The sequence below is a fragment of the Liolophura sinensis genome, chromosome 8, assembly GCF_032854445.1.
Source record: "Liolophura sinensis isolate JHLJ2023 chromosome 8, CUHK_Ljap_v2, whole genome shotgun sequence".
NCBI lineage: Eukaryota > Metazoa > Mollusca > Polyplacophora > Chitonida > Chitonidae > Liolophura > Liolophura sinensis.
In genome coordinates, this window is record NC_088302.1 from 46294121 (window position 1) to 46316063 (window position 21943).

The 21943-nt window shown below is 40.8% G+C and overlaps 1 protein-coding gene across 1 annotated transcript in view; it reads left to right on the forward strand.

Moving 5' to 3' along the window:
* Positions 1 to 21943, forward strand: part of LOC135472920 (bridge-like lipid transfer protein family member 1) — an 85526-nt gene that overhangs the window by 51629 nt on the left and 11954 nt on the right. The window contains 14 exon segments of the mRNA XM_064752652.1: positions 4898 to 5104; positions 5542 to 5698; positions 6286 to 6492; positions 7330 to 7435; positions 7999 to 8259; positions 8961 to 9206; positions 10258 to 10455; positions 12582 to 12731; positions 13929 to 14153; positions 15066 to 15312; positions 17294 to 17451; positions 18350 to 18548; positions 19172 to 19389; positions 20879 to 21136. Coding sequence (XP_064608722.1) covers positions 4898 to 5104; positions 5542 to 5698; positions 6286 to 6492; positions 7330 to 7435; positions 7999 to 8259; positions 8961 to 9206; positions 10258 to 10455; positions 12582 to 12731; positions 13929 to 14153; positions 15066 to 15312; positions 17294 to 17451; positions 18350 to 18548; positions 19172 to 19389; positions 20879 to 21136 — 2837 coding nt within the window.

Below are 21943 nucleotides of genomic sequence, written 5' to 3' on the forward strand. Positions count from 1 at the left end.
ATGTGGCTTTCTTGTTCACCAAACACATGGGCTCTGCAGAGGTAGGCTCTACACATGAATGTGGCTTTCCTGTCCACCAAACACATGGGCTCTGCAGAGGTAGGCACTACACATGAATGTTGGTTTCCTGTTCACCAAACACACACGGTCTCTGCAGAGGTGGGCACTACACATGAATGTTGCTTTTCTGTTCACCAAACACACATGGTCTCTGCAGAGGTAGACACTACACATGAATGTGGATTTCCTGTCCACCAAACGCACGGGCTCTGAAGAGATAGGCACTACACATGATATGGCTTTCCTGTTCACCAAACACACATGGGCTCTGCAGAGGTAAGCACTACACATGAATGTGGGTTTCCTGTCCACCAAACACATGGGCTCTGAAGAGGTAGGCACTTCACATGAATGTGGCTTTCCTGTCCACCAAACACATGGGCTCTGCAGAGCTAGGCACTACACATGAATGTGGCTTTCCTGTCCACCAAACACACGGGCTCTGCAGAGGTAGGCACTAGACATGAATGTTGCTTTCCTGTTCACTGAACACACACAGGCTCTGCAGACGTAAGCACTACACATGAGTGTGGCTTTCCTGTCCACAAAACACACATGGTCTCTGCAGAGGTAGGCATTATACATGAATGTGGCTTTCCTGTTCACCAAACACACATGGGCTCTGCAGAGATAAGCACTACACATGAATGTGGGTGTCCTGTCCACCAAACACACGGGCTCTGCAGATGTAAGCACTACACATGGATGTTGCTTTCCTGTTCACCAAACACACACAGTCTCTGCAGAGGTAGGCACTACACATGAATGTGGCTTTCCTGTTCACCAAACACACGGGCTCTGCAGAGGTAGGCATTATACATGAATGTGGTTTTCCTGTTCACCAAACACACATGGGCTCTGCAGAGGTAGGCTCTACACATGAATGTGGTTTTCCTGTTCACCAAGCACACACAGGCTCTGCAAAGGGAGGCACTACACACAGGCTCTGAAGAGGTAGGCACTACACATGAATGTGGCTTTCCTGTCCACCAAACACATGGGCTCTGCAGAGGTAGGCACTACACATGAATGTGGGTGTCCTGTCCACCAAACACACGGGCTCTGCAAAGGGAGGCACTACACATGAATGTGGCTTTCCTGTTCACTAAACACACACGGTCTCTGCAGAGGTAGGCACTACACATGAATGTGGTTTTCCTGTCCACCAAACACACGGGCTATGAAGGGGTAGGCACTACACATGAATGTGGCTTTCCTGTTCACCAAACACACACGGTCTCTGCAAAGGTAGGCACTACACATGAATGTGGCTTTTCTGTCCACAAAACACACACGGTCTGCAAAGGTAGGCACTACACACAGGCTCTGCAGAGGTAGGCACTACACACAGGCTCTGCAGAGCTAGGCACTACACATGAATGTGGCTTTCCTGTTCACCAAACACATGGGCTCTGCAGAGGTAGGCTCTACACATGAATGTGGCTTTCCTGTCCACCAAACACATGGGCTCTGCAGAGGTAGGCACTACACATGAATGTTGCTTTTCTGTTCACCAAACACACATGGTCTCTGCAGAGGTAGGCACTACACATGAATGTGGATTTCCTGTCCACCAAACACACGGGCTCTGAAGAGATAGGCACTACACATGAATATGGCTTTCCTGTTCACCAAACACACATGGGCTCTGCAGAGGTAAGCACTACACATGAATGTGGGTTTCCTGTCCACCAAACACACACAAGTTCTGAAGAGGTAGGCACTTCACATGAATGTGGTTTTCCTGTCCACCAAACACATGGGCTCTGCAGAGCTAGGCACTACACATGAATGTGGCTTTCTTGTCCACTAAACACACATGGGCTCTGCAGACGTAAGCACTACACATGAATGTGGCTTTCCTGTCCACAAAACACATGGTGTCTGCAGAGGTAGGCATTATACATGAATGTGGCTTTCCTGTTCACCAAACACACACGGGCTCTGCAGAGGTAAGCACTACACATGAATGTGGGTGTCCTGTCCACCAAACACACGGTCTCTGCAGATGTAAGCACTACACATGGATGTTGCTTTCCTGTTCACCAAACACACACGGTCTCTGCAGAGGTAGGCACTACACATGAATGTGGCTTTCCTGTTCACCAAACACATGGTCTCTGCAGAGGTAGGCATTATACATGAATGTGGCTTTCCTGTTCACCAAACACACATGGGCTCTGCAGAGGTAGGCTCTACACATGAATGTGGTTTTCCTGTTCACCAAGCACACACAGGCTCTGCAAAGGGAGGCACTACACACAGGCTCTGAAGAGGTAGGCACTACACATGAATGTGGCTTTCCTGTCCACCAAACACATGGGCTCTGCAGAGGAAGGCACTACACATGAATGTGGTTTTCCTGTCCACCAAACACATGGGCTCTGCAGAGCTAGGCACTACACATGAATGTCGCTTTCCTGTCTACCAAACACATGGGCTCTGCAGAGGTAGGCACTACACATGAATGTGGTTTTCCTGTCCACCAAACACATGGGCTCTGCAGAGCTAGGCACTACACATGAATGTTGGTTTCCTGTTCACCAAATACACATGGTCTCTGCAGAGGTAGGCACTACACATGAATGTTGCTTTCCTGTCCACAAAAACACATACAAGCTCTGAAGAGGTAGGCACTACACATGAATGTTGCTTTTCTGTTCACCAAACACACACGGTCTCTGCAGAGCTAGGCACTACACATGAATGTGGATTTCCTGTCCACCAAACACACGGGCTCTGAAGAGATAGGCACTACACATGAATGTGGCTTTCCTGTTCACCAAACACACATGGGCTCTGCAGAGGTAGGCACTACACATGAATGTGGGTTTTCTGTCCACCAAACACATGGACTCTGAAGAGGTAAGCACTTCACATGAATGTGGTTTTCCTGTCCACCAAACACATGGGCTCTGCAGAGCTAGGCACTACACATGAATGTGGCTTTCCTGTCCACCAAACACACGGGCTCTGCAGAGGTAGGCACTGGACATGGATGTTGCTTTCCTGTTCACCAAACACATGGGGTCTGCAGAGGTAAGCACTACACATGAATGTGGCTTTCCTGTCCACAAAACACATGGGGTCTGCAGAGGTAGGCATTATACATGAATGTGGCTTTCCTGTTCACCAAACACACACGGGCTCTGCTGTGGTAAGCACTACACATGAATGTGGGTGTCCTGTCCACCAAACACACGGGCTCTGCAGATGTAAGCACTACACATGGATGTTGCTTTCCTGTTCACCAAACACACACGGTCTCTGCAGAGGTAGGCACTACACATGAATGTGGCTTTCCTGTCCACCAAACATACGGGCTCTGCAGAGGTAGGCATTATACATGAATGTGGCTTTCCTGTTCACCAAACACACATGGGCTCTGCAGAGGTAGGCTCTACACATGAATGTGGTTTTCCTGTTCATCAAGCACACACAGGCTCTGCAAAGGGAGGCACTACACACAGGCTCTGAAGAGGTAGGCACTACACATGAATGTGGCTTTCCTGTCCACCAATCACACAGGCTCTGCAGAGGTAGGTACTACACATGAATGTGGCTTTCCTGTCTTCACGGGCTCTGCAGAGGTAAGCACTTCACATGAATGTGGCTTTCCTGTTCACCAAACACACGGGCTCTGCAGAGGTAAGTACTACACATGAGTGTGGGTTTCCTGTCCACAAAACACACTGCGTCTGCAGAGGTAGACGTTTTACATGAATGTGGCTTTCCTGTTCACCAAACACACACGGGCTCTGCAGAGGTAGGCACTACACACAGGCTCTGCAGAGGTAGGCACTGCACATGAATGTGGGTTTCCTGTCCACCAAACACACGGGCTCTGCAGAGGTAGGCACTCCACATGAATGTGGCTTTCCTGTCCACAAAACACACGGTCTCTGCAGAGGTAGGCACTTCACATGAATGTGGCTTTCCTGCTCACCAAACACACGGGCTCTGCAGAGGTACACAGTACACATGAATGTGGCTTTCCTGTCCACCAAACACATGGGCTCTGCAGAGGTAAGCACTACACATGAATGTGGCTTTCCTGTTCTCCAAACACACGGGCTCTGCAGAGGTACACAGTACACATGAATGTGGCTTTCCTGTCCACCAAACACATGGGCTCTGCAGAGGTAAGCACTACACAGTACACATGAATGTGGCTTTCCTGCTCACCAAACACACGGGCTCTGCAGAGGTACACAGTACACATGAATGTGGCTTTCCTGTCCACCAAACACATGGGCTCTGCAGAGGTAAGCACTACACATGAATGTGGCTTTCCTGTTCTCCAAACACACGGGCTCTGCAGAGGTACACAGTACACATGAATGTGGCTTTCCTGTCCACCAAACACATGGGCTCTGCAGAGGTAAGCACTACACAGTACACATGAATGTGGCTTTCCTGTCCACCAAACACACGGGCTCTGCAGAGGTAGGCACTTCACATGAATGTGGCTTTCCTGCTCACCAAACACACGGGCTTTGCAGAAGTGGACACTTCATACATGAAGGTGGCTTTCCTATCCAACAAGCACGCACAGCCCCTGCAGAGGTAGGCAATACACACAAATGTGGCTTTCCTGTTCACCAAACACATGGGCTCTGCAGAGGTAGGCACTACACCCATGAACATGAATGCCTTTCCACCAAACACACACGGTCTCTGCAGAGGTAGACACTTCACATATGAATGTGGCTTTCCTGTCCACCAAACACACATGGTCTCTTTACATTTGAAATATACACATGTATAGGATGTTAATAAGAATTTCCGTCTTCAGGTATCAGCGGTAATTTGAGACACCTATGTTAATTTTCCGCAGCTTGCTGGAATCCACCAGTGATGACGGGATGGGCGTGGCATCTCAGCCTGCCATCTCTAACCCCAGCATAGGCAGTGCTAGTACCACCAAGTCCACTTCAGAGCCAAACATTGACTTTGAGCTGGATGTCAAAGTGTTCATTGACAGCGGCAAATGTGTGCTTCATCCCAATGAGACTTTGATGAAGGAGGACGAAATCAGCAAAAGGTATTTCACTGATGAATGTACAGATATTGTTTTCGCTAAAATGTATTTCACTTAAAGTTTGGTATATGGAAGTACACTTTCAAAGGTGCATTAAAGCATTAAAATGATACTTTTGATGCCATCACTTCAGTTTTTCTGATAAGAAATTAACAAAATTTCACAAAAAGGTCTAATAATTGGCAGTGTAAAGTGGATGTTAGTCAGAATGAAAGAAAATGAGTCATCTAAAAAATGCTAAACTCCAGATGAAATACAGAATATGCAGAGAAAAAAAACAGCCAAATGTGACAAGTGGCCATCATATGTACATCATAGTTCATTTTAGAGACCAATGGAAAGATAAAGGTATTTTCGTCCAAATTTAAAAACAAGTAACGGCAAGCCAAGGATTGGAGTTGTGCACATTATCGTCATTGAATCTGATTGTCTTTCTTCAGACCCCTGAGGAAGGAGCGCTCATTCGGGTTAGATGGCCCTTTCTCTGGAGCAGACAGAAAACTGAAGAAGCAGGACTCCGGAGGAAAGAAAACTCCACCTTTACCCTTACCCTCTGTGGAGAATACTGTGTTCCTGGTGCCCAGTGTGGATGTCAAGGTATGGGCTACATATACTTCTCTGACCAAAGTCCTTGAATTATTTTAAAAAAAAAATATGCTCAGTTACAATACCTACACAACAGAAGGGACTGGAAACTGTATGGCATGATTTGAGATATATGTAGCATGCAACCATTCCACAGAATGTATTGAGAATTAATTTGAAATTGAATAAAAGATCACTTACTATAAACCCTGTGGTAGTGGAATAAATTTAGAAATGTCAAAGCTCTGTAGTGAATCTGAACTTTCCCTTTGTGGCATATTTCATTTACATTGTACACTATATTAAGCTGCTGCTTTATACCAGAATATTATTACACAAATATTGGGAATTTGAATAAAAAGATTTTTTCTTTGTAACACCAATGTTGTAATCACTCACTACCCATGTGGTAGTGGAACAGATTTATGGCTGCACACATTATGAATGTCCAAGCTCTGCAAGCAATATGAATTTCCCTTTGTGGCATATTTGTTGTACATTTCACACAGTGTTGAAATCCTCCTTTATTCCTGAATATAGTCACACATCATGTTTTCTGTATAAATGTTGATTTGGTGAGTTGACGTGCTATGTGGTAGGTTCACTATAACTCACGTACCAGCCAGACAGAGAGCTCCAGCAGCTCCCAGACCCTTACAGCAGGGCACCTGCCAGCCACCTCTGTCTCAGAGACAGACCTGTACCACACAGAGAGTCGGGAAGGCAGCTTTATCACAGCCGCGAAGAAACAGCCTGTCAAGAAGGCTAACCTCTACGCCTGGCTGTCTCTCCAGTCACTCCCTGAGGTATGTCAAGGCGAGATGATGGTATATGATGTCTGGTTTCACAATATTAAGATTTTTACTGGGGTCTGCCTACAAATTTCAGAAGGTCCCATAGGAAACTTCAGCCGCACCTGTTTTCAAAATCCTCTACAGTGTGTTGTCAGAAGGTTTGCCCAGCAGCTGGCTAAGTGTTTGTTTCCTAATTCCTGCTGTTCATAACTCTGATGGCAAAAATGAAACTGATGTAAGTAAAACGCATACATGATTATAGATTGACATAATTTCAGTTTCCATGGCAAGCCTCGCAATAGCCGAGTCCTATTGAATGCCTTACTGTGTGTAGTTATGGCATTGAAATCATCCAGATGTTAGAAGTTAGCTGTGACAGAATACTGAATACCACATTAAGTCCCAACACCATGTTTGGTGCCTTGTACAAGATGCTTCTTTGAGGTACTCATGAAACCATCCTGCTACTAATGCACTCAGCACTGGTTTGAAAGAAATGTTCGATTATTGACTAAGGCTTGGATTGTTTTGTCATCGAACTGCTTTAAAGATTTGCTTTAAACGGTACTTGTTTTTTTTTGCCTGAGTTGGTGTTCAACACTGAGAGGTTAGAGGAGGGAAGCAGGACTGGAAACGAGGAAACACACACTGAATAACTCCAAGTCAAAATATGACTGAAAAATTGGTTATGTATGGCATATAATTCCAAGCACACTTTGGGCACCTGATGTAGGCTATTTAGATATTCCAGTCCATGCTCTACATCATTAAATCCATCTGTATTGTGTAACAAGAATCGAATAACAGTTGTCACCTGGTCATGGTTGTGTGTGTGTGTGTGTGTTGTAGGAGATGAACATAGGCCCTTCCCTCCTGAACTTCCTGGAACAGGCGTTTGAGCCTATCCCCATCTCCCAGTCTCCACATTCTACCCACAAGAAAGGAGAGAAAACAGGTACTTTGCAAACGGTGTCATTCTGGAATCGTTAGGCAAATCTAATGCCAGCTGTTTGAAGTTTGGATGTTGAAAAGATTGACAGACAACACAACACAAGAATATTGGAAATCAATAACATTAAGTTTGCATATTATCTGACCAATTTGCTATTTAAATTCAAACCCCCAATCGTTACTGTGTTACTGTCAGGAATTTGACCAGCAGGGGTCATGTGTTTAAATCTGGCTATTGCTGCTTTGGATGTGGCATTAAGTCATGAGATTTGTTAGTTACCTGGTGAAGGTAGGTGGATCATTCTGGGCTGTCCAGTTCCTGATCACTGGTATATGAGTGCAGAATGCTTGAGTTTGAGCACTGCTGACCCGTCAGTCAGTCCAAACGTTACAGTGGAATTGTGCATATCTTGTCGGGCTTTCAACAGCCCTAAGTTAAATTCTTTTTAGAGTTATTCAAATATGTTTCAGTCAGTAAGGATGAAAGAACGAAGTTGTACAGTTTGTTTTGATGAGTCATTAAGTGGGTAAATGCTAAACTGTGTGCCCATATCTGTGTGGTTCTAGTGGATGTAATGGGCAGTGTCTTGAACCTGGACCTGGACTCATCCTCAGCTTCCCTCATGACTTCTGCCTCTTACGCCTCCTTCCCCGTGGACGTTGTCGTTTTCATCCGCGTGGAACCCTCCATTGTCCGCTTCAACTGTCTGCCAGTCTCGCGCGTGGAATGTCTGCTACAGGTGCCATCACTTGAACTGGTGTTCTCTACAAAACGTTCTGATGTGGAGAATATGATAGGGGAGGGAACTCCGCCAGCTAAACCTAAAGGTGAGAGTTGTAATGATGAGGTACATGTGTGAATGTAGCTACAGAAAGATTCCACACACAGCTGCAAATGTATCAGTGTATATTGTTAATGGATATTGATAAGAATGATCTTCAAGAAGAAATCTTCATACAATATAGTTTTAATGACGTCTCAACCTTTTTATGAGACTAGAAGCGAAGTAGGTATTTGTTTTCACCGGTATATTTGCCCTTATTTTAGGAAAAGAAAACAATAATTACTCCTGTAACGAAACGATATCATCCATATCAAAACTTTTTGTCCATGAAATAAGAATGATGTTTTGTATACACCCCTGAACATATACCTCAAAGTCGGGAGACGTAGACTCAAACCAGGATCACGCCATGCCAAAGACTTTAAAAATGGTACTTGTTGCTGCCTCGCTTGGATTAAGAGGTTACACAGATTGTGAACACAGACCCAATGGTTGTCACATAACTGAAAATTGTCGAGTACGATGTAAAACCCCAGACATACATACATATATATACTGAACATACTCATATTGTTTTAATACAAACACTAACAATAGGCAACATTGTATGTAGTTAGAATACCTTAAATGCTGTTGTAGTGTGGCATAATTGTAAAACTGGATGTAAACTGAAAGTATCAGTCACACAGATATTCTAAACAGGTATGAATGTAACCACACTTTATCCTGCCCTGTTTTGTTTAGTGTGGCAAAGGCCTGGAGGTAGAGAGAGAAGTTTCAGTCAGCCTAGATCGAGCAGCAGTGAACAGCGGATTAGAACAGGGGCAGGGGTGGACGCAGCTAACCTCAACTACACTGGGGGGCTAAGCTTTACTGGCTCCCTCTCTGACTTCTCTATGTACATCTTTCACCCATATGGAGGGGGACAGAGGAAAATGAATCCCACCTCCCCAGCAGGTGGTGCGGACAGCTACAAGAAGTCTCAGCTCGGTGAGTAGACGAAAGGGTGGACCATGTCAGACTTGATGAGGAGATACAACTTTTTGCTGCTGAATTGGAGGGGCTTGGGGCATTATTTTAGAACTGATGCCAAGAAAATATTTGGTATCAACAAACTTACAGATTTTATCATCTTTCAGAATGGTACTATATATGTTGTTGTATTTCACCAAACGTTTTCCCATAAAAGTATACTTACAGAAGGACGTAATGCCCTTAAAATGATACTTTTGATGCCAACACTGAGTTTTGTGAGAGCATCAAATTTGCAAATACGATCTTTAAAATTTTTCTTCATTTTTGTTCAGGAGATAAGTTTATTTGAAAATATTTTTGTGCGATGGGTATTTGGGACCTCCTTCTGGCATTTATTGTTGTTGCATAATAATGTTCTAAATAAGGATGTGATGCATGTCCAATACATTTATTGGAATGTAAATTTGTTGTTCATATCCAAACATACGTCCAGCTCATGCTATCTTCCTCTCTGGCCGTAAGTGGGAAGGTTTGCCAGCAACCAGCGGATGGTCGTGGGTTTCCCCTGGGCTCTGCCCGGTTTCCTCCCACTATAATGCTGGCTGCCGTCGTATAAGTGAAATATTCTTGAGTACGACGTAAAACACCAATCAAATAAATAAATAAATAAATGAAACCAAACATATGCATTTAATCTCGGTTATGACAGTATTAATGAATATATTTAAAATATGAATTTGATCAAAATCCAGGTTGAACATATTTGTCACCTGAAAAGACCAAATTCTAGTGCTAATATATATTTATTAAACATGTCTTACATCCTCATTTATAACATCATTACACAAAGACTATAATACAAAAGATGGTCCCAAATATCCACTGTACAAAAAATAGTTTCAAGTGTCCTGTTGTCTTTAAAGAAAAATCAAAAAAAATATTGATGACCACATTTACAACTGAATTTTTGCTCTCTTTCATCTGACCTGTATGTAATTTTTATATTTTCTCCACCTTTAAGAAAAATACATTATTCCTTTTGTAATGCTAACATTTGTTTTTTCAGGAAGTATACAAGAACACAGCGCAACTGCCAGTTTGTCTGATCTATCCCGTAAAGACTCCCTCAGCCTCAATGTGGAGTTTATCAAAGTGAACATCTCGCGGACACGAAAGTTAGACATGCGGCATGAAGGACTGAACAACTTTGTTGGTAATGCCAAGTCGGACAAACGAGCCAAATGTAACATGGTCAGATTCTCAGGTATGATACTAACCTTTACATTATGTGCCAAGACTGAAAACAAGCCATGCCACATCTGGGATCGTTCATGTACAAATATATGTTGACATTTTAGTATTGATTCCTTGTGGGAGAATTTAACTAATGGAATTTGATTTTTCTCTGACAGGCTCTTTGGTGAATGTATTCACTCAGGGTTTGCCAATCACACACAGCTGCTGCGTGAATGTTAATATCGTCAGTCTTGAGGTCACTAGAGTATGGCTGAAATATTGCCAACATCCATTTAGTCCCATGAATGACACAATAGCACTGCATGTTTTAGTCATTTCAACTACTACATATACACTTATTCCCCAGTCTATTCGCATATGAAAGAGCTACTTTCAGTGCAATTTATGCACATTTTAAATTTAATTTTAGAGACAAAACTACATTGGTTGGATTGGCCAGTTTCAGGGCTGCACAAAAAGTATAATTTTGTCACCTGACACAGAAAGATGCCTTCAGAATATGCTTGAATAAACATCTTGCAATAGATGCAAAAAGGTTGAAGAATTACAGTATATGGGTAAAGGGACTGCCTGTATGCGGCTGAAGTGTCAGGGGCTGGCTCAGTAGCGACAGACTTTACAGGGACAAACCGCCATAATGTAGTTCTCTGCCTAAGAAAAGAAATATTATATTTGAAGGGTATAAAAAGGCATTTCTAAACTGGGTTATGAAGCTAGGTTTGGCTCGTGTTTGATTATGGCCCCATCTGTAAATCAGTGGAAGTTAACTATATAATGAGATGGTGGGAAATGGATGTGTTGAAGAATGATGAATAAATCTATAAAGAAATTCATGTTTGCAGACATGATATGAAAAAGAGTGAGTCAACACTGATAATAACTTTGTTTTATGGATGTCCTTCTTAGGCCTCTGTAAAGGGGAAAGCCTGTGTGTGTTTCAGGTTGTTTATTTCAGCCAGATATCTTGCAGTGCCCTGTGAGGCTTTGGCACGCCAATATCTCATCTGTCAATTAAGGCCTGAGCGTTTGCAAATTGTTTGCCCTTAATATTGTATTCTCCTGTTGTTTGGCCTTATTATGCCAACACATTATAAGAAATACAGGCATCTTGATTTGCCAATTAGTGTAGAGATCAGGTCGCAGGCAGCTAATGTCAGCTGTAGCTGTATGAATTTTTCAAACTTTTTCAAAGTTTAACATTGTTTGTAATTTGCATATTTTGAGTAAACAAAAAGACAAAATAAGTGCAGATGAGTTTTCACAGTTTTGTCTTAACAATCAAATATCTTTGACAAAATTGAATTGAAAGTTAATGAGCATGTTCACCATAAAATGCAACACTGTTACAAGAAGTCTTTTGGGGCATACATGTATGTGATAAATTTGGGAATTATTTTTTTTTTTACCTACTACAATTGGCCTAAGGGTGTTGCTGTTGTTATGAGTGTTGCTCATCTGTTGTGGGTTTTTTTTGTAAACACATTATCTCTTGAACCCTTCTTAGAACACACAAAGAAAAATTCTGTTCATTTTGAGTGACCTTGGCCTGTTTTGTCAGATCATTATGATAGTTAAAGCTTTGTTTTATGAGAGGCTTTTAAGCACATCATCTCTTCAATGCTTTTATCCATGTGGAAGTCTCCTCATAAATTACGTAACCTTGACCTATTTTTTTGCAAGGTAAAGTAATGACAGTTTGAGTTTCTGTTGTGCGACTGAGCCAACATGAAAAAAATCCAAAAATGAATTAATACTAAATTGAAAATTCGTCTTTTTATTTTGCCAGGTCTTAAGGTGTTTTAGGCATTTCCTTATTTGCAAGGCTTTCCAATCATGGAAATACGTTTTAAACAGGAACAATTGTAGGCGTGACCACATTCCGTAACGAATTAAATGATTTTTTTTAGTTTTGTATCCTCCTTTGACTGAAAAAATTCGTTCTACGTGTTGAACAAAAATGTTATTTGATGTGGCCTAATCAGAGCCAGTATGGCCACTCTGTGGAAGTATTGGAGATAGAGACCTCAAACATGTAAATGTACTGACATCACATATATACTTGAAACTTTTGATTTATTTTATAATAATAAATTAGGACTCCTTCTATTAAAGTATTATTTCCTTTACCCTCAGCTCTCTGCGACATTGGCTCTGCCTCTTTTAAGTATGACATGAGAAGGTTATCAGAAATCCTGTCCTTCCCCAAGGCCTGGTACCGCCGTAATCTTGCGCGCAGGATGTTCCTTGGAGATGACAGCATGACTCCAGGAGGGCCTGACGAAGGTTAGTGTGAGTTCATGTGAAGAAAGAGCACCAATCAAGGACACCCAAGCATTCTTTGTGCTGGTAATTTAGTGTCACACTTGGTGAAAGTGAGATATTCTGGTTTACCTAACTGAAGACCATAGTGGCTGGCTACACGTCAGTGGATTGCCCCCTTTCCGTGAAGTGTGTACTTTTCAGTTTGTTTATTTGGTTTGAGTGTGAAAAAATGTTTGCATTATGTGTATACGTACTCTTCCAGAAAAGAACTGCAAATATGGCGAAAGGTGCTGAGGTGAACATTAACATGTGACTTGGTGCCATCATTACATGAGCTTGTTGCTTGTTAAAGATTACATTGCAATTTTACTGACATTACAACTTTCTCATTGTGTAACTTGTGAAAATAAAAATTAAGATTTATTAGATGGCAATTCACCTATGCGTTACATTCTGTGAACTCTATATATATGTGGTTGTCAAAAAGTGAATGTGCTTTCCAGAAAACATATTATAAAGTACTTACTGATTTTAACTATAAGTGTAGCGTAAAATTTTGAGTGTCTTAACACCTATAATCATGTATCGGTAACTTGCTATACACATGTACATGATCACACTTAAGTCTCAATCTTAAGTCAGACCCCGTCTTAACTTTGCAAAACATTTGTGACTTGCTATAGGAATTTTTACATAATACTAAGAATTTTCCTAGACTTTCATGGTAGAATTGAAAATTTGCATTCATGTTTAAATCTGAGGTCAGGAGTAATGCCACAAGAGTATTAAAGTTGACACAGATCTGTAAAGACTGCTATATGAGCTTGGTTCAGAGTGTGCTGGCATGTTGCGCTCTTTGAGTGATGTGCAAGTATGTGTAACTACAATATCAACTAACTGTATGTAAGGCTATGAAGGCTCAGGACATCAGGATTGGTCATTCAATTTCTAAACATATATAAAATAATATCATGAGTACACACTGACAGTAGATGCTTTGTTTTCCCTTTGTGTTTTTCCTAGATTTGTCAACAAACATGTAATTTATTCAACCTTGGTTACTTGTATGCTGTTTCCTTTATTAGTGAATGACTTTTTAATAGCCTGTGTGTGTGTTTGTTTTAATCATTTGTATATTTTCCTACCTTCAGTTTAATTGATATTGGTTCTTAACTGTTTTGTTTGTGCATGCCTTTTGAGTTTTGTTGTGCTTTACAGACTGGGATAGTCAGTCCTCTGGCAGCTCTTCCCTAGGTCCTGATTTTAAAGTGGATGGGCTGTTCCCAAAAGCTTACACTTCCCCAGCGTTAAATGTTTCCCTGTCAGAGGATACCAAGGTCGTCCACCCTCGGACCCACCACAGACGCGTTTCATCTACCGACAAAATTAAAATACAAGTCAGCCCTGAACTTGATAAAGAAATAGCTTGGTTTCGTTCCAAAGGTAGATTGTTACTATTTAATATAAGCAAACTTGCACATGTATTATAACCTTTGTGACAAAGGTGTATTATTTAAAACTTGTCTTGTTCATGTTTATACAAATGAACTCATATACTATTAAGTGTTTATGTAACTATTAACCGCATGCCACACCAAACTGACAAAGGCTGATACATTGTATGTTGCAATATGCAGTAATAATCGGTTTTAGTCATTCCATTTGTTAATTATTTCTTACAAGTCTACTATTTCTGCTGTAAGTTACATGTTTTTCTGTTTGTAATGATAACATAGTACTTGTTTTGGCTAGGCTGTCAATAAATCGTGTTGTCTGGATTATGGATTCAAATCCAGCTTCTGCTAGCTCAGTCAAGTTATTAACATCTACTCATTTGTAAGGAATTTTGTTAAGGTGTAGTTTTCATCTAGCTCTTCCAGGTTTACTCCAGCCATGCAGTGTGTAGTATACTTACATGGGGTACAATGCCATACTAACCAAATAAATAAATATTTTGATAATATCTAGAAAATTTTAGTATTAAATTCTTCTCAAAGTTAATGAATCAAGCTGATCAACATACAGTTTCATGTATTTTAATATTTCACCTTAATTGTAGCATGTAAAAAGTACATTCAAAAACATGCAAAAGCCTTAAAATGATACTTTTCATGCTAAGTTTCAGTTTTCTGATAAGAAATTAATCAAACTACACAAAAAACTCTTACATGCGTATGTGTGTCTCAGGTGAATGAATCATTCAGAATCAAGCAGAGGTGTCATTGAAATGTGGAAAATTTGGGTGAATGCAATATCTTACAGTGTATATGTTGGTTACAGTGTGGCCTCCATCGTACTCTGTCTCCTGTATCTGATGTTGATATTCCTCTCTTACCTTGGTATGATCTTGTACAGGTAACTCAGCTCCACAGTCTCCCACGGACACTTCCCTAATGGAAGTCTTCAGCCCTCTTCCTAAACCAGCCACAACTCAGAAGCGGCGTGGGAGCGTCAAGTCACCAGAAATGCAGCGACAACGCTGCAGTCAACAGCAGATTGCAGCCAAGTCCTGCACCTCTTGGGAGACACTGGTGTTGTTTGCTGTCAACTTATCACGACTAGATGTCAATGTCAACATGAGCAACGTCATGGGAAACACAGTGTAAGTGTGAACATGAGCAACATCATTGATTTATTTATTTATTTGATTGGTGTTTTACCCCGTACTCAAGAATATTTCACTTATACGACGGGGGCCAGCATTATGGTGGGTAGAAAACAAGCAAAGTCAGGAGAAAAACCACGATCATCCACAGGTTGCTGAAAGACCTTCCCGTGTACAGCCGGAGAGGAAGCCAGCATAAGCTGGACAGCATAAACACAGTATAAATGTGAACATTAGCAATGTTATGGCAAACAGTGTGAACAACGGCAATTCCAAGGAAACACAGTATAAGTGTGAACATTGGCATTGTCATAGGAAACACAGTGTAAGTGTGAACATTGGCAGTGTAATGGGAAACACAGTGTAAGTGTGAACATTGGCATTGTCATAGGAAACACAGTGTAAGTGTGAACATTGGCAGTGTAATGGGAAACTCTGTGTAAGTGTGGACATAAGCAACATCATGGGAAACACAGTATAAGTGTGAACATTGGCAACTTCATGGGAAACTCCTTGGAAGTGTGAACATTAGCAATGTAATGGAAAACACATCGTAAGTGTAAACATTAGCAATATCATGGGAAACATACTATAAATGTGAACATTGGCAATGTAACGGAAAACACAGTGTAAGTGTGAAAATGAGCATCATGGGGAAAAATAGCGCAACTTAGAACATTAGGAATCCATGACAAAGCCCCGGCAGAGGAAAAACCCTGGCAGACAAAAGCCCTGTTGTCTTATTTAATCGACAAAACATATTCGACAGATGAACAAACATGATGTTAAATATTTGTAGACGGGAATTGATATAGTGTGACTTTGTCACTCGGGTTCATCATCTTTCCTCCCATAGACGTTGCACAGGTATGTTTTCAAAACAGCATCGCCAAATATGGCTGTCTCTGATGTCTCTAATATTATTATTTAATGCTGTTCGTCTACCCCCTCCCCACCCCACCGCCCCCCAAAAGAAGAACTCCCAGAAAAAGAGATTAGGTGGGAGATTATTTTTTTTAAGCAAGCAAGAAATAAAAAAAGAAAAAGGCCTTTTTTTCAGGCCTGCTTAAAAAAAAAAGAACTGATGGCAATAGTGGAAAAAATAAAATAAACGAACAGTTAAAAAAAAGAAAACCACCACGTCCTTTTACGGCTCGGTATATAATAATTCACTAGAACAATTTTATATTTAGATACTCTTAAAAAGAATAACAAAAAATTATATATTTTTATAGGTTAGTGTGTGTGGTTTTTTTTTCTGTTTTTTTATTCCCTACATGGATGTATATCATAAATAAAATGAATCAGTGATCGTAACGCTAAATCAGAAGTATTTTAAATTATAATTCATATATTACTCTCCAAAATATGGCTGCATGTTTTTGAACGTCTACACTTTGAAAGATCGAAACAGGCATGTTTTGATTCTTTTGTTTTCTGAGGTTAAAACCATCACTGCTACAAGTATTTTGAATTAACCATTTTCTTTAGAGGTGTTAGGCTATAGCATGTAAATTATATTTCAGAGATAAGAACGATTGACATAAAAAGATATAACATTTGCGTTCTTAGAAAAGGAGGAAAAATGTCTAACTCAAGCTGCAATACAGCAATTGCTTACCATACTTAAATACTTTTTTAGTTTGCAGATACACCTGGAATGAAGGTTGAACATTCTGCCCCGCAGAGAGATATATAGCTCTTTCTGATGTCAAAAACGGTTAGAATAATAGAGATTGCATGAGTAAGAAAGGGTTGTATTGATTGCAAACATGTATTGATGTAGAATGTGTCAAGTTTTCTTAAACAAGCAAACAACTTATGCCGGGGGTTTTGTCCGCAGGGTTTTTGTTCGTCCCCCAAACATTAGCAGTGTAATGGGAATCACAGCGCTAGTCAAATGTGAACATGAGCAACATCATCAGTTCATATTTTGATACCATGTAAGTGTTAATGTTTTCGTTTGCTTTTTTCATAGGTGGTCCACCAAAGACTTACAATGTCAAGGGAGGTTATCCATTGACAGCACTGGCCACAGAAATATGAAAATCACAGCTGGACTGGGAGGATCAAACCTTGATTCCAAGGGAGGGATAATTGGTGGTGCCATTGATCTCCAGGAGCTCAATGCCTTCTGTATGTTGTCTCTGAGTATCTGCCCTCCAAACTGGTTGGACCAGGGAAAATTTATTTGTTTTTTTAATGTGATACCACTTGGAGTTATTGTACCCATCTACTTTTGCTTGTCCATTCCCAATATTGCACTGTTATGTATTTTGTGGTTCTCGTGTTGGGTATGGAAGTTCTGAAAACTGGGGACTTACGTGTTTGAACGCTTACATGTTTGTGGCATTCTGTTCTTTTTTTTTCTTTTAATCTCTTTCCATACGTGAGAAGGTCAGCCAGCAATCTGCAGATGATCGTAGGTTTTCCCTTGGGTTTGCCCAGTTTCCTCCTGCTCTAAGTCTGGTATTCTTGACATTCTGTTTTCCTTTTATGCTTTATTTCAAAGTGTATGTTTTTTAAACATCTTCGCGAAAAGCAGTCTATTAACGTTCATCCCGTGATCTCCAGTGACCAGGAGGAACATAAAGCATATAAGGATAATAACATCGTTACTTAATAATTAATGTCTCTCATTGTCTCTCATTCCCCAAGCCACCTGCCTTCAAAGCAGAAGAAGGTGTTCTCAAACTGCATGAAAGAGACACATTCACTAAATTGTGTCTAGGTATTGTTTGTAACCTAGGTCATTGTAAAAAGAATTTGACCCCAGGAGATAAAAGTGGGAACAACTAAGGAGTGTTATGATAAGATAAACATTTCACAAATTAAACTTCTTGAAGTATAAAAACATGTCAAACTTTTCAAAGTTTGAAGAAAAAAATGTAGAAAATAGAATTATAATTATGGAATTGTCTCCACTATAGTAACATCCTAGGTTTGCCGTGTGATTATATGTGTGTTACATTCAGTATTGATGAAGATCTCAATATATCTGTTGTCTCTCATGACTGCTTGTGTGATATTGCAGTCCATGTGAGTGAGGACCCCAGCATTGGTAAGGAGCCGGACCATCTGGCTGGGATCTCCTTGTTTGCCCTGGAGGCTAAGTTAGACTATATGGGCTCCAGTGTGCTGATGATGAGGGGTAACTCCCTGGAGATGAAGTGTAAAGATGAGTGGAAGAGGGAGCTGAGACAGGACGTGGACAAACCATTGGCCACACAGAGGTATGTTCTCTCACTCCCCCTCCTCAGTCTGTCTGGCCTCTCCCCGAGGGTACTATTACTCTATCATTTCACCTTGTGTGGTTGCAGGTGAAATTGGATTACTGCAGACAGAAATTTGTCAATGATTGGCTCCATCATCTGCGATGTCAGACACTACTGGGCATTTGTGGCTGGTTGAGTAGCAGAAAGTTCACTTAATGGTCTGAGCCCAGTTTCAAAGCCCAGATAGTTTCAAAGCCCAGAAGTGGATAAAAAGAAGAAAACCTGGACTAATGGAATTAACTTGTCTTGGTGAAAACCATGTATTAAATTTCACTTCACAATCCCTGTTTTGTGAAATAGTGTAAACATAATAAGAACAGACATAATTTGTCAAAAAGGGACTAAATGACCATTTTTTGCTTTATGACAATTGAATTAATTGTCCCCTGGAAACAATGAGAGCCACATCATGAAACGGGTACATCTGTCACCAATAGGAGAAGGAATTCTTGCTGGACTGTTGCATTTGACAAATTGTCTGGATGCCTGGATTTTGTCTTCTCTACAATTACATGTACCTTATACATGTAATCGTGACATGCCACCAATCTTCATGATTGAATCTGTATTTCTTTACACAGACCAGCCATTATATTTGTCCACGCTGACATGTCCTGGGACAAGTTCCACATCATGATATCCCGTTCCACCACTCCAGATTTGCTCAAGATGTACTCCAAGCTGGAGGAGTTCTTGTCTCTTCAGTTCGCCAGCAGTAAACGAGTGCTCTCTGCTTTTGGACCCATCACAGCACACAGCAAACCCAAGCCCATGGCGAAGAGAAAGCTCTCCATGGACTGTAAGTATGTCGAGAGCCTGTCAAACACACCTGGGGCTAGAGTACACTTAGTCTCACATTTGCATCTCACCCATGCGTTTGCTGTGAGTTCAAGTTCAGCTCATGCTGGCTTTCTCTCTGTCCGTACGCGGGAAGGTTTTCCACCAACCTAGAGATGGTTGTTGGTTCCCCCCCGGGCTCTGTCAGGTTTTCTCCCATCATAATGCTGGCTGCCGTGGTATAAGTAAAATATTTTTCAGTACACCAATCAGGTAAATAAATAAATCAACAGTCTGACATTTAGCTACATGTACTTGTTGAAACACCCATTGTTTGGTAGCTCGTGGCCTGACTGTGTTTGAGATTTCTCAGTGGCCATTGGCTCAAATTGTTGACTTACATGTAAGTTTAAATTAAACTCTTCAGTATTATTCATGCATATAGTTTACAGCCCAAGAAGTTCAAACATAAAACCGTCTATATAGAGGGTCCAAAATGAAGCGTATAATTCATATTTTAAATTTTGACTTTTTGGAATTCTCGTGATAGGCACCTTGGGTACATGTATGACATCGCCATTGAAAATTTGAGTAATTGACTGAGTAAGAAAGTCATGAAGCATTTATCACATTAACCCTGCCAGTTTACTGCATTTTACATTGTACTCATCATCCAGTGTGTAGACAGTTCAACAAAAACTCCAGCCATAAACTACATAATCAGACTTCCCAACAAGTACAAAAAAATTACAAAGGAGAGGTAAAAAAATTCCAAAAAAATAACCCTGCCAGTTAACAGCATTTTACATTGTACTTATCATCCAGTGTTTAGACAGTTCAACAAAAACTCCAGCCATAAACTACATAATCAGACTTCCCAACAAGTACAAAAAAATTACAAAGGAGAGGTAAAAAAATTCCAAAAAAATAACCCTGCCAGTTAACTGCATTTTACATTGTACTCATCATCCAGTGTTTAGACTTGAAACACTTGAAACGGCGAATAATATCCCATTAAGTAGAAGTGTAATTTCAAATCACAGCCATTAAATACATCAGACTAAAATGTCTTCCTGATTGATTTTTAAAACCTGACCTGATTTAATTTACATGCAGGAGACAAATAGTTATGAATAGATGTATGTTGTGTATATTTAATTACTTACTTATCCAACGGTGGCTGGCGTTATGGTGGGGAAGCTGGGCAGAGCTGAGAGGATCCCATGACCATCAGCAGGTTGCTGGCAGACCTTCCTATGTATGAAAGAAAGTCAGCATAAAGGGGACTTGAACGGTTGTACTGGTGAAAGGCTCCTGCGTTATTGTGCTGCGCCAGCACCACTAATCACTACACCACAGAGGCCCCAAGTTGTTTATAGCCTGTGATACAAATCTGTAGTATGTTCAGGTTACCGATACATGTACCTTACATACTTGTAATCTCTGTCCATTACACTGTATTCATTACATTTGACCTCGCATATTTATTTGTGCCTTTTGATTTGATTCAGCTGAAATGTCAGAGATGTTTCACCACCGCCACTGGCAGAAGGTCCTGGAGGTTGTGAGTGGCTGCACCTTTAAAATGCTGCCCTCTGCCCTTCCCTCTCATGGCACCATTCTCGGTGGCACCGTCACCCTCCAGGGCAACAACCTCTCCCTCGCCTGCTTTCATGGCATAAACTTCCGCTCCAAGTCCTGGGCCATTTTCAACATAGAGGAACTGAATATCTGCTTTGCCATAGAGGCACAGAAAGTCGCAGAACAAGGTGATAATGATAAAAAATTGCTTCTTCTGACAATATTTTAGTAATTTTGTAATTCTCAGGGTTTCTTCAAAAGGGTACTTTGGATAGAATTGGTTCTCTGGATTGTAATTCTGGATTGAGGGCGGTACTAACTTACGTGTAACTCGGTTTAATAACTATACACTTTCATTGTATGCACACAAGCATGTGGTATGTAATTGGGTTAGTAAAAATCACTACACAGGGATATTACAGTACCTTACACCAACATTAAAAAAATACTTTAATATTTATCCAGTTGGAATTTTATTAAATGGGTATTTTTTCACAGATACTTATGCAGTACCAATTTTATTTTGTGTTTTATGCGTGAACGGACTGTAAAAAATTGAAAAATGGTTAAAACTGAAAACCCATCTTTTTATTTGGTCTGATCTTCATGCTTTATGATTTTCTTGTTTTCTAGGCCTTCTGATCATGTACATATGTTTTTACTAGGAAAAATGCCAGGATAGGCCACATCTTCCAAAATTGGATGAATTTCAAGTTTTAATTTTCTTAGCTTCCTCTAACATTTAGTCTGTAAAACAACAAATGAAAATTGACCTGATGCTAGCATGCTGAAAACCATTCACTTCAGCTGTGTGCATGATACACACATGTATGCTTAATGAGTATGTATGAGACTTACCAGTGTACATGTACTGGTCAGTCGACAGGGGTCAGGGGACTGTGTGAACTGGTCAGGAACTCTTGACACAGTGTCTTCACACCTAAATACAGCTTCAAGCACCTTCTGGCAGGAATGTATTGACCTTATTTGGGTTG